The sequence below is a fragment of the Hemicordylus capensis genome, chromosome 11 (assembly GCF_027244095.1).
Source record: "Hemicordylus capensis ecotype Gifberg chromosome 11, rHemCap1.1.pri, whole genome shotgun sequence".
In the NCBI taxonomy this organism is placed as follows: Eukaryota; Metazoa; Chordata; class Lepidosauria; order Squamata; family Cordylidae; genus Hemicordylus; species Hemicordylus capensis.
In genome coordinates, this window is record NC_069667.1 from 4,031,499 (window position 1) to 4,047,678 (window position 16,180).

The following is a 16,180-nucleotide window of genomic DNA, read 5'->3' on the forward strand; positions in this document are numbered from 1 at the left end:
AGGCATTTGTCGTACCGATGGGCATCCCCGCCTGTGCAGGTTTTACCTTCTGGCCAGAAACCTAAATACTGCACACCTGAGATGTGGCAACGTCTTTGTACAGATTTCCATGCCTAGTTTATTATTGTAGTTCATGAACGTGCTGCACTGCTTTGGGGTCCATTGGATGGATTTTACTGTGTATACATCAATCAACAGGCTTCGATCAAACTGGGGAGGAGGACCTACCTTTTTGCAGCATACTTCCATAAGTGAAAATTCAATGTGGCTTCACATGGATGAATGATTACCTCTTTTACACACACACACACACACACACACACACACAATCAGGGCAGTCAATACCTGGCTTAAGTGCGGTTCCCTCCCGTTCATTCTGTGTTCTTCGTGGGTAGAATGAAACATCGAATCTGTGCTAGCAACTGGGAGCATGGAAACAACCTGGATATACTCTCCCACTGCCCCTAGTTATGGGGTCAGCTCCTATTTCTGCTCCTGGCCCTAGTCAGTCAGTCCTTTATTGCATGCTCCTGGCCCTAATAAGTCACTGCCCTGTAATAAGATTTTACTGTTCCATCGTTTGTTTTTGAATCATGCTCTACTGTTATAGCTTATGCTGGTCTTGAACCATAATAAAGGTGATTGATTGAATTACTGCCCTGCTTCTGAATTCTGGGGATGCCCAGTTAATGGTTTGTTAATGTTTGCAAGTTTTTAGGTATCGATTGATCATCCTTCAGGGTGCTTTCCAAATGACACACTTTTCAGCAGTAAAATGCTTTGGCTTGGCAGGGTCGTTTTGAAAACGTAAATAACTTACACATCCCTACAGCTATTTACAGCTATGCACATGCAACATTGTAGGACTAAAACGCACGGATAAAATCAGAACGGTGGCACTGGAAATGTTAACAGCATCTTTCTGACAGTGCAGGGACTGCGATGTTGAAACACAGGCAGTAAGGAAGCACACTTAATGGACAGTAGTGACTACTGCTCTAACGGATTCCCAGATGTTGTGGACTACAATTCCCATAATCCCCAAACAAAAGCTATGGCGGCTGGGGATCCTGGGAGTTGTAGTCAACAACATCCGGGAGTAATTGTTAGAGGGAATAGTGGTAGTGACACTGTTGTAGGGTGTAATCTGGAAAGTGCCCTGGAGTCACCTCCGTTTCCAGGAACTCTAGACCAGGGGCTCCAAACCTTGGGCCCCCAGTAGTTGTTGGACTACAACTCCCATCATCCCCTGGAGACCTCAGGTTGGGAACTCCTGATGGAATGCCAAGCATGTGGCTTTTCTTAGCCAATCCCTCAACCCAGACAACAATGTTCCAAAGCAAAAGCAGCCTGTTGCACAAATCCAAGGCAGAAAACAAGCTGAGACACTCTCCTTCTCACTGTGACAGAGGCCTAATGCAAACTTCCTTCCAAAGTAATTGATTCTTCCAGTTGAATTTGTTGATGCAATGACAGTGGAGAAACTTTCCTCCATGTCAAAAGTCCTTTGCATCAGTTACTTTAACCTCTTCCTCCTCTTATGTTCATGGAGGACAGGTCTATCAATGGCTACTAGTCTGGTGGCTATGGGCCACCTCCAGCATCAGAGGCAAGGTGCCTCCAAATGCCAGTTGCAGGGGAGCAATAGCAAGAGAGAGGGCATGCCCTCAGCTCTTTCCTGTGGGCTCTCCAGAGGCAGCTGGTGGGCTACTGTGTAAAACAGGATGCTGGACTAGATAGGCCTCAGGCCTGACCCAGCAGGGCTGTTCTTACTGCCACTTTAGTGGAGCTTTGTACCTTCTCTGCTAACCTTGGTCTCAAGGTAATGTCTTGAATGGCGCTTTGTCTAGGCAAGTGTTTGTGGCTTGGAAAATAATAAAGACTACACCTTGAGAAAAGATGGGTTGAATGGTGGAGATGCCTCCCATCTTTCTTTGTGGGATGCTGGTTGGACATTTTCTGCTTCCTGTGGAAATCAAGCTACAACCCACCTTGTGCAATCTCTCTCAAGAGCCTTTCCCAGACTGCAGGCCTAATTGCGGGATTAAGAGGGGTGGAATACTGCAAGTTATGGGGCATATCGGATATTTCAAATTTGCCCAAAAGCCGGATGCAAAAAGTGGAATTTTGTACCCCAGACATAAATCAGGCTAAGCTCCAATGCACAATTAACCCAAATCATGTATGGAGTGTTCCCCTAGAGCTCACAGGGACTTCAACGTAAATCTGGATGATATGTGAACTTGCACCTGCCCTTCAAAAGTGAAATCATCATCTGGCAGAGCTCAAGGAAGAACAATTGTTTGGGCATGGAGATTGGCATGCTGCAGTCACTCTTTTGGTGCCGCCATTGCTTTCCGACCCCTCTCAATCCTGCTACTTGGTTTGGCCCATCCCCGGTCACCACAGGGATTGGCATTGTCCCAGTACAGCTTGTAGGGGACATATATGTGCACTGTGCCAGTTCAGTGTAGTTGTCACTGGTAGCACTCCCAGGGCTGGCTCACACATGCACATTTGCCACTTGATGACCACAGCATGATGCAATCTTGTATGAATGAGCCACCTTAGATCAAACACCATAGAAAGAGCATTTAAGACAAGGCTGTCAACTTTCAACTTATTTATTCAACTTATATATGCTGAATGTATACTGAGAGAAGCTGGATTGGAAGAAGATGAGCGCGGTTTTAACGTTGGAGGAAGAAACACCAATGACCTGCGCTACGCTGATGACACCACTTTGGTAGCTGAGAATGCGGATGATCTGCAAGCTCTAGTAATGCAAGTCAAGGAGCACAGTGAAAACATGGGCCTACGACTGAATGTCAAGAAGACTAAACTAATGACAGTGGGTACAGCAACCAGCCTCAGAATTGATAATGAAGACATTTCTGCCTTTTAGGACTGACCATCAACATTAAAGGATCCAGCAGTCAAGAAATATGCTGCAGACTAGCACTTGGTAGGGTTGCAGTGAAGGCCTTGGAAAGGATATTTAGATGCTGTGACGTGTCTATACCTACAAAGATTAGAGTAGTTCAGACAATGGTTTTCCCCATGACACACTATGGATGCAAAAGCTGAACTTTGAAGAAGCAAGATAGAAAAAGTATTGACACTTTTAAACTTTGGTGCTGGAGAAGATTTTTATGGATACCATGGCCAGCCAGGAAAACAAACAAATGGATCCTAGAACAAACCAATCCCAAATTTTCACTCGAGGCACAAATGACCAGGCTCAAACTATACTTCGGACACATTATGCGAAGATCCAGCTCCCTTGAGAAGTCCATAATGCTGGGGAAAGTTGAAGGAAAGAGAAGAAGAGGACGACCAGCAGCAAGACTTGATCATGACAGCAATGAATGCACCACTGAGAGACCTTAAAGGCCAAGTTGAAGACAGATCATCCGGGAGAGAATCTATCTACGTGGTCACTAAGAGTCAACACCAACTTGATGGTACTTCATCAAAGATACAAATGCCTTTTCAAGCAGGAAGTTTATACCATACACTCCAACTTGCTCCCATTAGTAAGAAAGACATGCTGATGTTCCAACACCTATCCCTAGTCAGTCAATATGATTTTGATAAGCATTCTACCCTCAAAAGGGACTCTAAAAATGCCAGTGTGGGTGCATCTCCCTCTCATTCAGTCTCTCTTCCTCTCTGTCCTGACTCATATGCATCCATGGAAGTGACTCGGACAGGCAGTGGCTCTCCCAGGTTTCAGACAGGAGCCTTTTCCCAGCCCTACCTGGAGATGCTTCCAGGGACTGAACCGAGAATCACATGTATGCAAAGCAAATGCTCTGCCACTGAGCTATGGACCCATCCCCAAAACCTCTGGCAGCAATTGCTCTTCCCAACCCTGTTGGCCATGATGCTGTCACTGGAGATATCAAGACTTGAACCTGGTACAATCTTCATGCAAAGCAGATGCTCTGCCACTGACCTATGGGCCCAATGCACTGCTTTCTTTACATCGCCCCCAGATAACAGGGAGACCCACTGGCCCTATTCATCCCAGCCAGAGGGCCTTCCCAGGGGCTCTATGCTGGCATTTCCCTTGTGTCTTCTGCTTTTAGATTGTGATCCCCCTTGGGGATCATTTCATTCCACTTTGAGAACTGTTTTGGTTGAAAAGCAGTCTAAACGTTTTTAACCACCACCACCTATCCAGATACTGGTTACAGACTGGATTTAAATTGCCATTGTTCTATAATCTTCCACTTAGACTCTTGGCTTTATTGTGGCATAAGCTTTCACGGATGAATTAGACTACATGCACACATATGCATAGAGAACACACAAAACAGACAGTAAGGTCAGATGACCATGAAACATATAGTGAGGTCATTCACACATTCAAAGTCTGTATTCTTCCCAGGGTTGGGAGCTGTGTGTGCTCCCAATTTTTTGTTGTGTGGAAGCAAGCAAGGTAAGAAGAAAACCTGGCCAGAAGCGATTGTGTGGAAGCAAGGTAGGAGGAGAACCTGGGTAGTTATCCCACCTACCTTGCTTCCACACAACCACCTCTACTCAGGTTTTCCTCTAACCTTGCTTCCACACACCCACAGTTTGAGTGTGTGAATGACCTCAGTCTTTGGCAATTTCTGTGTTAAGCTTAAATGTACACAAGGTAAGTAGAATGATCGTTCCTAACAGATGAACATGGAGACTTCTCTGAAAGTTGGCTCTGTAATAAATACAGATAGATCCATTGAGGGATTAAGTATTCTATTTAGTCTTGAATTTACTTTTAAATAAACTATTATGACCAGTTTACTAACACAGCCTGCTCCAGGGAAAATAAATACACCGTAGAGGAGAGAAGCTACAGAAGAGCCATCAATGTGTCATTTATGGAGGTCAATCAAGCCACGATCTCTGGAGTGAGAAGAGAAATATTCCAAGGGCATACCTGAGCATTCCTATTTTTATCTGAAAAAGGCAAGCGGCACATGTAGATGCAAGTGGTTTAGAACGCAGATTCCTCTACCAATGAGATCATATCTATATACTACTTTTAAACAAAAAAGTTCTCCAAGCAGTTTACACAGGAAGAAGAAAAGAAGAGCTCAAAAGAAGAGCCCAGAAAAGCTCACAATTTAAAAAAAGAAAGAAAAAGAAATACAGGACACCAGCAACAGCCCCTATAGAGATGCTGTGCTGGGGCTGGAGAGGGCCAGCTGCTCTTCCCAGGAGCATTTCCAGACAGGGCTTTTAGCTTGCTTCTTCTCCCGAATGGAAGGTGTGCGGTCACAAATTGGCCAGATTTACCCCAAAGTCCCTGCGAGCTACAGGGGAGCACTTCACACATGATTCGGGTTTTTCATTACGCGTTAGTGCATTGCCCAATTTATGTCTGGGGTTAAAAAATCCACTTTCTGCATCAGGTTTTTTTGGTGGAGGGAGGAAATTCAAACTCACAGTAAACCCCTAGTAAAGCCGGCTGTCTGGAAATGCTCCTGCAAAATATAAGAGAATCACCATTTTAAAAAGGTGTCTCTTTGCTCAGTTCTCAGGGGAAATCTATGCATGTGTGAACCAGCCTGACGTGTTTACATTCATGGGAAAGAGAGGAGGACAAACACATGGGAGTATTTGCTCACTCCCTTTATCCGATAATCTCCCTGTCAGCAAATGTTTTGGCTCAGTGGGTATGCCTTCAAGCCAGACCAAAAAACCCAGGAGCTAAAAACAAAGTCCACAATTTGAGGAGTGTTTACCAAGATCAACATGCAAGCGGTGGATGGATTTTGTGGAGTGCCAGTCCCACCCCTGGGGGTGCCTTAAGTCCAAATCCTCTCTGGACCCAGCTCACCACATCACATCAGGCCTGGCGGCTTCCAAAACACCTCCCCTGTCAGGGGCGACTGTATAGGAGGAAAAGTGGTGCCCGGCAAAAGCCAATCAGGTAAATGGAAGCCAGCACTGAGGAGGATCCCCCCCCACCCAAGAACGGAAAAGGGGAGACAGAAAGGGGAGACTCAGATACCCCCAAAGCTGACTGGTTTAAAGAGATGAAATAAATGAAACCAAAAGAGCTCCTTGGAAGGTACTGCAGGCAAACTGCTCTTACCTTGCAGCCAGAGTGATCCATGCAGGAAAAAAATAGCCACAGCGGTCCTGAGGTCTGGGTTCATCTTCTGGTGCTTTTTCTTCAGCAGCATGTACAGGAGAAGCTGCAGTTGAAAAGGATGCCCTCTTTGCCAGTGAGCAGCTACCAAACTGGCAGGCGTGAGAGAGACAGAGACAGGCGTTCAGGTCTCCCTCACGTGCTGCTCCCCTCTGGAAAAGTTTCTCTTCTGGCTTGTGTTCCCTTGCGATCCAAGTGTCCTGATCTTCTTTGGATTCCTCCCAGTTCCTTCTCTGCTTGGATGATCTTGTGTTTGTTTGGGGGCTAGCTTTGCTAAAGCAAGGACAGACTTTGAAGAGTCATGGAAAGAGTTAAAAAGAAATATGCACCAGCCAGGCAAGAAAGTTTCTTGGCGGTGGGGGGGTGGGGGGAAGAATGCACAGAAATCGTCCAGTCAGTGGCTCCGTTGCTGCTTGGGAGCCCTGGATCTTCCTGGCTTGGGGGTGTCTGAAACTCTCCCCAGGTTCCTCCTGGTTTGCCAGAGAGCTGCAGGTGCTGTTGCTTCGGGGCAAACAAAGTTAGACGCTTGGAGACTTTCCCAGGGGATGAGGAGGAGGAGGATGGGGAGAATCACACCATCCCCATCAACTTCCCAGGGAGGATTAGAACTTCCCGGGAAGCCACGAGGAGCTCATGATGGAAAACCACAAACCCAGCAAGAGGCTACTGGCCCTGTTGCTGCCTTCAGAGATCTGGGGCTGGTCCAGGACAGATCAGAGAATCTAGGTATGTCCTCCCTTCTCGCCCTGCCCCCCCCTCCCAGATGGATTTGCATTTGCTGGGATGTTTGATGCGAGCCTGGAATTCTTTATAGAGAAAGAAAAGGAGGAAGGGAGGGGCGTCAGCGGCTCAAGAGCGTGGGGTGGGGGAAGAGAGAGAGAGTCTGTCTGTCCCTCTGCTGCCAGAAGTGCTGCTAAGATTTGAGGAAAGTTTGCCTGCCAGAAAAACATGCCAAACTTTGCATTGGAGTCAGCTAATAAATGACCAGACAGACAGTCATAGGAATATAGGAAGCGGCCGTATACAGAGTCAGACCCTTGGTCCATCAAGCTACCTACACTGACTGGCAGCAGCTCTCCAAGGTTTCAGGCTGGAGTTTTTTGCAGCCCAGATGCTGCCAGGCAGGGACTGCATCTGGGGCCTTTTGCTTGCAAAGCTGATGCTTTACCACTGAGCAATGGCCACATCCCGCTAAAGGGAATATCTCACAGCAGACAGTGCTCACGCGGAGTCCCTCATCCAAATGCAAACCAGAACAGACCCTGCTTAGCAAAGGGGAGAATTCATGCTCACTACCACAGGACCAGCTCTCCTCCCTTTTTCAGGCAGCAGTACCAGTGACTGAAGGAAAAGCAGGCAACACAGGAGGATGAGGAAAGAGCAGTGTGCCGTGTCCAACTAGAGCCGAGTTTGAATCCCCATTTGGGCATAAACCTCACTTGATGTTCTTTGACCCATCAGTCTTGCACTGACCTACCTCACAGGGTTGTTGTGTGGATAACATGTTGGGGAAAGAATCATGATCTCAGAAATCTGAACAGATGAGCTCCTTGGAGGATGGGTAGGTTAAAATACAATTTTAGAAGTCGTAAGATGGAGACCATCAGGTGGCAACAGGAGCTTGGCTTCAAGCATCACAGAAGCAGGTGGCCTGGGATGAACCAAGAACTGAAGGAGGTGGACGAGGATTGCCTGTGCCCTCAGACATGGGCATAATTTGAAGTGCACTGAGCTTTCTCTGGGCATTTTCACAACATGAATGTTCTTTGTACTGACAGGCACAGTTTGTGCTCAGTAGTAGCATAGTACAAAGAGCAGATTTAAAACTGAAAGGTGCATTTTGTCTATTTATCTACATTTATATTCCACTCCTCCTCCAAGGAGCCCAGAGCGGTGTACTACATACTTAAGTTTCTCCTCACAACCACCCTGTGAGGCTAGGCTGAGAGAGAAGTGACTGGCCCAGAGTCACCCAGCAAGTCTCATGGCTGAATGGGGATTTGAACTCGGGTCTTCTTGGCCCTAGTCCAGCACTCTAACCACCTAGAGTTTACAGATGCAGGGAATAGGGTGGTGGAGGAACCACAAAAGAGCATCAGCTGCAGACGTGGTTAGCAGTTGGCCTGCAAGATTTATTCAGTCGGGGTTTGATGAAGAGTTAGTATTCATTTAATCAGCTAGAGGGTTCCCCCAATAAGCTAGGTAGAAGCTTTTATCTCACCCCCACCCCCAGGGTTTCTTAACCTTGGGTCCTCAGATAATGTTAGACTACAACTCCCATCATCCCCAGCTGTGGCTACAGATGATGGGAGTTGTAGTCCAACAACATCTAGGGACCCCAGGTCAAGAAACCCTGCCTTATAAGTTAGGCAATGGCTACTTAGACACCTCTTTCTTTGGCAGCGCTGGTTCATAGTCCAGGTGGCCAGTAGGTGTTTCTGAATGGGGCAGTAAAAGCCCTGAAGTATCCTGAATGGAGGAAGCCATAAAATGGCATAGCAGCATAGGAAGCTGCCTTATACCGAGTCAGACCATTGGTCCAACTAGCTAATTATTGCCTACACCAGGAGTTCCCAACCTGTGGCACTCCAGATGTTGCTCAACTACAACTCCCATCAACCCCAGTAACAAGCTACAGCTGGGGATGATGGGAATTGTCGTTCAGAAACATCTGGATTACTGCAGGTTGTGAACCCCTGGCTGATACTGACTGGCAGAGGCTCTCCAAGGTTTCAGGCAGGAGACTTTCCCTGCCCTATCTGGAGATGCCAGATAGGAACCTTCTGCATACAAGCATGGCGATGCTCTTCCCGGAGAGGCCCCACCCCCTACGGGGAATATCTGACAGTGCTCACACATGGAGTCTCCCAAACAAATGCAAACCAGGGCAGACCCTGCTTAGCAAAGGGGGCAATTCATGCTTGCTGCCACAAGACCAGCTCTCTTTCCTAACAGCTTTCCAATATAGAACATTTCAAAAATGTAAAGCATGCAGCCGGAAGTCTTAAAAACCCCTGCTAACTTGGCAAAGAGGCACCTTTTAACATGGCGATTCTCTTTTATTGAGCAGAGGGAGAGTAACTGGCCTTTTCCACCCCCAGCATAGTACCTCCGATGACTGTTGCTAGCATCTATCTTGTGTTTCTTTTTAGATTGTGAGCCCTTTGGGGACAGGGATCCATCTTATTTATGTATTGTTTCTCTGTGTAAACCGCCCTGAGCCATTTTTGGAAGGGCGGTATAGAAATCAAATGAATGTATAAATAAATAATAAGTAAAAACGAATGCCAAGAGAGGGGGCAGTGGAAAGAGAGTAAGTAAAGTAAAGTGTGCTGTTGATTCGATTTCGACTCCTGGCACCCACAGAACCCCGTGGTATTCTTTTGGTAGAATACAGATGGGGTTTACCACTGCCTCCTGCCACAAGATGATCAGTACGCAATGATGCCTTTCAGCACCTTCCTATATCGCTCAATCTAGTACCCACGGGAATTCGAACCGGCAACCTTCTGCTTGTTAGTCAAGCATTTCTCCGCTGCGCTACTTAAGGTGACCTGGAAGTGGAGTAGCTGGACACCCCCCCCCGCAAAAAAAAAAAAGCTTCAGGAAGGAAGTTCTGCCTTGTCGCCTTCTCACTGCCTGAAAAAGCTGCAGGAGTCATGACTACTGCTGACTTGTTCCAAGCCTGGGTGCGGCTGTGTGGCTGCTTCCCCCAAGACGGCTTTTCCTGGAACTCTGGCCTGACTCATGGCCACAGGAAGCCTGAAAATTCCCACTCAGTGTCCGAGGCAGCGCCTTGGCGCGCACTGAAGTGAGTTGGAGGTGGAGGAGGAAATTAAGGCGGCATGGGGCCGGGGGGGGGGAGAGATACACTCTTGCCACTGAGTCAAGTGGGGCAGGCAGTACTGGAGCTAAGCGGAGATCTTGCGGAGGGCACTGACATGCATGTGTCAGGCCTGTACCACTTCAGCCTGCAGACTGGGACTCTCTCACGCACACACACATATGCAGAATTCATGTACAGAGAAAGTTAGCATATCTGGGAGAAGGGTTCGAGCTTGGTCTCCCCCCTCACCCGATCGTAATTTTCTGCATTCAGCCATTTTTTGAATTGAGGAGTGTTAAATGCGACACAGACTTAAAGAGGCATAGCCCAGACACAAGTTGGCTACATTAATGAAAACTAGTCCCTTGCCTTTTATTTTATTTTATTACATTTGTATCCCAATCTTCCTCCAAAGAGCCCAGAGCAGTTATGTTTATCCCACAACAACCCTGTGAGGTAGGTTAGGCTGAGAGAGAAGTGACTGGCCCGGAGTTTTATGGCTGAAGTGAGTTTTATGGCTGAAGGGGGATCTGAACTCCCATCTACCTGATCCTAGTTCAACACTCTAACCACTATACCACACATGATGTTGCCAAGGAGGTAAAAAAAGAAGAAGTGCTAAACGGCAGCTAAGGATGTATCTGTTAATGGAATAGTTAAATATTTGAGCCTTCTTTGAAGTCCCCTCCAAGGGACGGCCCTTTTTGGACTCTGATCCAAAAGTGTCTCAAACTTCCTTCTTCTTCTTCTTCTTCCAGCTGTCACCATTTTGCTTCAAACATATTTCATGTAACTCAAGGGCAATTGGGATCCACAGTGTGCACACACTCTTAACAGGATGCAAGGCAAAGTTTGGAAAAGGTGCAGAAGAGGGCAACCCAGATGATCAGGGGCCTGGAGCACCTTCCTTATGAGGCAAGGCTACAACACCTGGGGACTTTTCGTTTAGAAAAAAAGATGACTGCGGGGAGACACGATAGATGTGCATAAAATCATGCATGGTGTAGAGAAAGTGGATAGAGAGAAATTCTTCTCCTTTTCCCATAACACTAGAACCAGGGGTCATCCCATGAAATTGATTGCCAGGAGGTCTAGGACCAACAAACGGAAGTACTTTTTCACACAACTTGTGGAATTCTCTGCCACAGGATGTCGTGACAGCTAATAACCTGGATGGCTTTAAGAGGGAATTGGATAACTTCATGGAGGAGAAGTCTATCAACGGCTACTAGTCGGAGGTCTGTGGGCCACCTCCAGCCTCAAAGGCAGGATGCCTCTGAGTACCAGTTGCAGGGGAACAGCAGCAGGAGAGAGGGCATGCCCCTTTCAACTCCTGCCTGTGGCTTCCAGTGGCATCTGGTGGGCCACTGTGTAAAACGGGATGCTGGACTAGATGGGCCTTGGGCCTGATCCAGCAGGGCTGTTCTTATATAACAGAGTGCTTCATGTATTTAGTTATGGTTTAGCCACTACAAAGCCTCTAACTGGTCATCTTAACAACAACTGCAACATGGCTTTAAAAACATCTCAACGGTCAATTACATTTAACCTAAGAAAAGCTGCACATGCCTTGGCTATTGCTAATCCAAAGTGGCAAGTCTCTTCAGAGTCATGGTTGGAAAGTAGGAGGCGGGTCACCTGTTTTGCATAAGGAAGAGCCCAGGTTTAGTCCCTGACATCTCCTCCGCTTGCAAAGGATCGGGCAACAGAAGACGGGAAAGACCTCTGACTGAGTCTGTGCAGAGCTGCTGCAAGCGGAAGGAGGAAACACTCCTGGGGTTACGGTGGATCCATGGTCTGATTCAATATAGGCAGCTTCATATTTATTTATACTTATATACCACCTTTGTCCTAAGACCCCAGGGTGGTTAGCAGGAGGATAAAAATGCAGTCATCCCTCTCCAACCATGAGGGTTCCATTTCGGGGAAACCTTGCGGTTGGCAAATCTGCGATAGACCAGCCATTGAAATCAATGGCAAACAGGGGGTTAGGGGAATCACAGTTGCAAAAAGACTGAAAAATACAGTAAAAATGGGGGGGGGAATCACCAGGAGTGAGTTAGAGGGGTGAAGGAAACTCCCAAAACAACCCCCCAAATGACCCTGACCCCGCAAAATCATGAACCCTCCCCCAAACTGCCAAAAGAATCGCGCCAAACCGTGAACACTCAGGTTGCGGTTGGTGAGACCTGCTGCAATTCCCTGGTCGCAGATATTCAAAACCATGATTGGGAAACCCATGGTTGGAGAGGGAGGACTGTAATTCATTAAAAATAGAACAAATGCAGCTAGAAATTTAAAAAGAGAAAGGGACAGCTCATTGGTAGCGATGTGCATGAAATATGCCTGAATTTGATTTGAATTCACTGAACTGAATTCACCCGAACTCGATTCAGACTTGGGCAAATTTGAATCACTTTGAACAAATCTCCACTCTGTTCAGTTTTTCAAAAGTGAATCGATTCAAATTCAAGAAGAGTTTGTGCTAATTTTGTGTACACCCCTACTCATTGGCCAAAAGCCTGAATAAAAAGAGCTGTGTTCACTTTCCTCCTAAAGGCTGGGAGAGAGGGAGCCATGCAAGTCTCGGGTGAGAGTGAGTCCCACAGCCTGGGGGCAATCACTGATCATATTGTCTTTCTTGAGATATGCAATTTCTGGTTGACATAGGAAGCTGCCTTATACTGAATCAGACCCTTGGTCCATCTAGCTCCGTATTGCTTACACTGATTGGCAGCAGCTCTCCCAAGTTTCATGCAGGAGTCTTTCCAAGCCCTACCTGAGAGTTGTAGTAGCTGACTACTCGGGAAAGCATCGTGCTCTCCCAGTTTCTGGTCTTTTCGAATAGGTCTATGAAGCTCCTTCTACTGAGTCCAGCCATTGCTCCATTGTAGCTCAGCCTACACTGACCGGCAGCAGCTCTCCAAGGTTTCAGACAGGATTTTTTCCAACCCTACCTGGAGATGCTCAGCCAGGGATTGAACCTGGACCTTCTTCATGCAAAGCAGAGGCTTTCCCACTGAGCTACAGCCCCACCCCGCAAGGGTAATAGCTTACAGCAGACAGTGATCACATGCAATCACCCATCCAAATGCAAACCAAGGTGAGCCCTGCTTAGCACAGGCTAATGCTTCCTACTGCAAGACCAGCTCTCCCCCACCCACTAGATTCTCCTCTCCCTATCGTGAATATGCAAGAGAGTCCTTGAACCTTGCGGTGAGCAAGGTGAACTCCTCCTCCAAAATCATCTTACCCCGCTCCTCACTAGAACAGCACGCCTGGAAAGCACCTGACCTACATAAGACAGGCGAGTACAGCATAACAAATGCAGACAAGACCCCTTCCCCGACAGAAGTCGCATGCCTCAGAACTTCAGTGCCCTTTGCTCTATTCTCTGTAGCGAAGAGATTCTCTCGTGCATTCTGGTACTGCTGTTCAGACCCGAGAGACTCAGTCTGGTGGTATCGCATACGTAATTTGAGAAGCTCCAAGGCTGTGCATGCAGGTTTCCAAGAAACAGGTTGCATTATAGTCTCTCTTTCCCAGACAGGGCTGTCCTTGGGGCATGACAAGCAGGGCTACTGCCCCGGGCCCCACGCTTTTAACCCCCATTAGAATTAACTGGGAGGGGCACCCCGCACTGGCTGATTTGCCCCGGGCCCCGCACCGCTCCAGGGCTCTCCAAGGACAGCCCTGTTCCCAGATGATGGATAGAAATTCCTTGCAGGAAAAAGGTGCTTGTCTCCCACCCTCATGAGATGGGAACACACTGGCTTCTTCCTCTCTGAGTGGCTGCCTTGCTCTTGCAAACAACCTCTGGTGGCGTTTCCCCCATGTTTCCCTAAGCTCTAGAGAAGCTTCACAGCTGCAGGGGAAAACCCAAGAGGAAAGGAGAAGAAAATTAATGCATCAATTAGTGGGTGGTGTGGTGTGGGGGGAGGGGAGGGGAGCATGCCCGTGATCGGAATCTTGGTTTCTGTTTTTCTCTAATAGTTGCAACACCAAGACCAATTGCACAGCCAAGAGGAAGAAAGGAAGGAGGGTTGGATTTTCAGGTTCCTCATCTGTGTGCCCAGAAAACCAGAGTTTCCCATCTTTTGAATCATCAAGTGCCAGATGAGCAGCCAACAAGACTGTCTGTCAGGGTTGTCTACTGCCCTTAGGGCACATTAGGAGCCACATCACAGGAACCTAGGAAGCTGCCATACACCGAATCAGACCATTGGCCCATCTAGCTCAGTATTGTCTACTCAGACTGGCAGTGGCTTCCCCAAGGTTGCAGGCAGGAGTTTATTCCAAATCAATGGAATAAACTGTGAGAATGGGGATGGGTCTGTAGCTCAGTGGTAGAGTGTCTGCTTTGCATGCAGAAGGGACCAGGTTCAATCCCTGGCAGCATCTCCAGGTAGGGCTGAGAGAGACTCCTGCCTGAAACCTTGGAGAGCTGCTGCCAGTCAGTGTAGACAATACTGAGCTAGATGGAATAGTGGACTGATTTGGGATATGGCTGCTCCCTGTGTTCTCAGGAGGGTTGCCAGGTCTAGATTTCACCATCTAGACCTGGCAACCCTCCTGAGAACACAGGGAGCAGCCATATCAATATTCTGTCAATATTCATCACCCCCCAAAAGTGGAAATAGAGGATGCTTTTAACAAAAAAAAAAAAGTCTCCACTTTGCATAGAAGTTGCACACGTTTATTGGTATTATATATGCATATTTTGATAAAAATTGGATAATTGAGAATTATCCTTGACTACTGCAATGCATGCTATGAGGGGCTGCCTTTGTACATAGTCCGGAAACTGCAGATGGTCCAGAATGGGGCAGCCAGGTTGGTCTTTGGGTCATCTTGGAGAGACCATATCACTCCTATATTAAAAGATCTACACTGGCTGCCGATGAGTTTCTGGGCAAAATACAAGGTCTTGGTTATAACCTATAAAGCCCTAAACAGCTTAGGGCCAGGGTATTTAAGAGAATGATGCTGGGCCAGCCACTTCTCTCTCAGCCCAACCTACTTCACAGGGTTGTTGTGAGGAGAAACTTAACTATGTACACAGCTCTGGTCCCCTTGGAGGAAGAGCGGAATATAAATGTAAATAAATAAATACTTGGGGATGGGCCTTTCTCCATCGTGCCCTGAGGCTTTGGAAAATGCTCCCTGTTGAACTAAGAGCCTCCCCATCTCTTACAATTTTTAAAAAGGCAGTCAAGACACATTTGTTCACCCAGGCTTTTAATTAGATACTGTTTGAATAGCTTGATAGTTTTTAATAGTTTTAACATTGTTTTACATCTTAAGTTATTCTAATGTTTTAACCTTTTTATTTGTTGTTGTATTGTTGTGCTCTAAACCACCCAGAGAATTGCGTTTTGGGAGGGTTTTAATCAAAGTCAGAATTTGAACAACAGTTGTGTGACAAGGAAGACAAACTAGTCTCTAGGATGTATGATTTGTTATTAGTGGAAGATACAAGAATGGAGGTAGTGAAAACTCCAATGATTAAATGGGCTCAGGATTTTGGTTACAATATAGACTTGGAGAAATGAGAAAAACTATGGATAGAAGACATGAAATACACTGCCTGTTCTAATTTAAAGGAAAATAATCTCAAGATGATGTATAGATGGCATCTAACTCCCAAGAAGTTGGCTTTAATGTACAAGAACATGTCAAACAAATGTTGGAAGTGTAAAAAAAGAAGAGGGTTACTATATACATTTATGGTGGACTTGTAATAAGTCTAAAGGTTATTGGGATTTGATAGACAATGAGCTTAAGAAAGTGTTTAAAATTACTTTCCCTAAGAGCCCAGAAACAATATTATTAGGCATCAATAATAGTTCACTGCCTAGGAAATACTGGATCCTTTTAATGCATTTAACAGCAGCAGCAAGATTGACATTTGCATACAAATGGAAAGATATCGACTGTCTGAGTAAAGAAGATTGGATATTTAAAGTCCTAGAGCTTGCAGAAATGACAAAGCTAACAGCATTATTAAGAAATAAATTTGAAGCATTTAAAAGGGAGTGGGACCCTCTTCCTATTTACCTAAAAACATATTATAAAATGGATTTGTATCAGGCTTTTGAGTGGTAACAAAAATGTTTTTAAAATGCCCTAGAGTTGACTTTTGTATGCTTTAACTGGGGGAGAATGATTGAGTTACAGGCAAGACTTTGGTATTGTAATTGATACTTGTT

The 16,180-nt window shown here is 46.4% G+C and overlaps 1 protein-coding gene across 6 annotated transcripts in view; it reads right to left on the reverse strand.

Moving 5' to 3' along the window:
* LOC128335359 (vascular endothelial growth factor receptor kdr-like) overlaps nucleotides 1–16,180 on the reverse strand; it is a 207,074-nt gene that overhangs the window by 185,819 nt on the left and 5,075 nt on the right. For 3 of the 6 annotated variants that reach the window (XM_053273428.1, XM_053273427.1, XM_053273433.1), the window contains exon 1: nucleotides 6,089–6,408. The exons of 2 other annotated variants lie outside the window; for them this stretch is intronic. In XM_053273428.1, coding sequence (XP_053129403.1) covers nucleotides 6,089–6,179 — 91 coding nt within the window. In that variant the 5' untranslated portion in view covers nucleotides 6,180–6,408. Of the gene's footprint in view, nucleotides 1–6,088; nucleotides 6,409–12,928; nucleotides 12,948–16,180 lie in introns of those variants that run through there. One more of the 6 variants, XM_053273432.1, reaches the window with a different exon arrangement.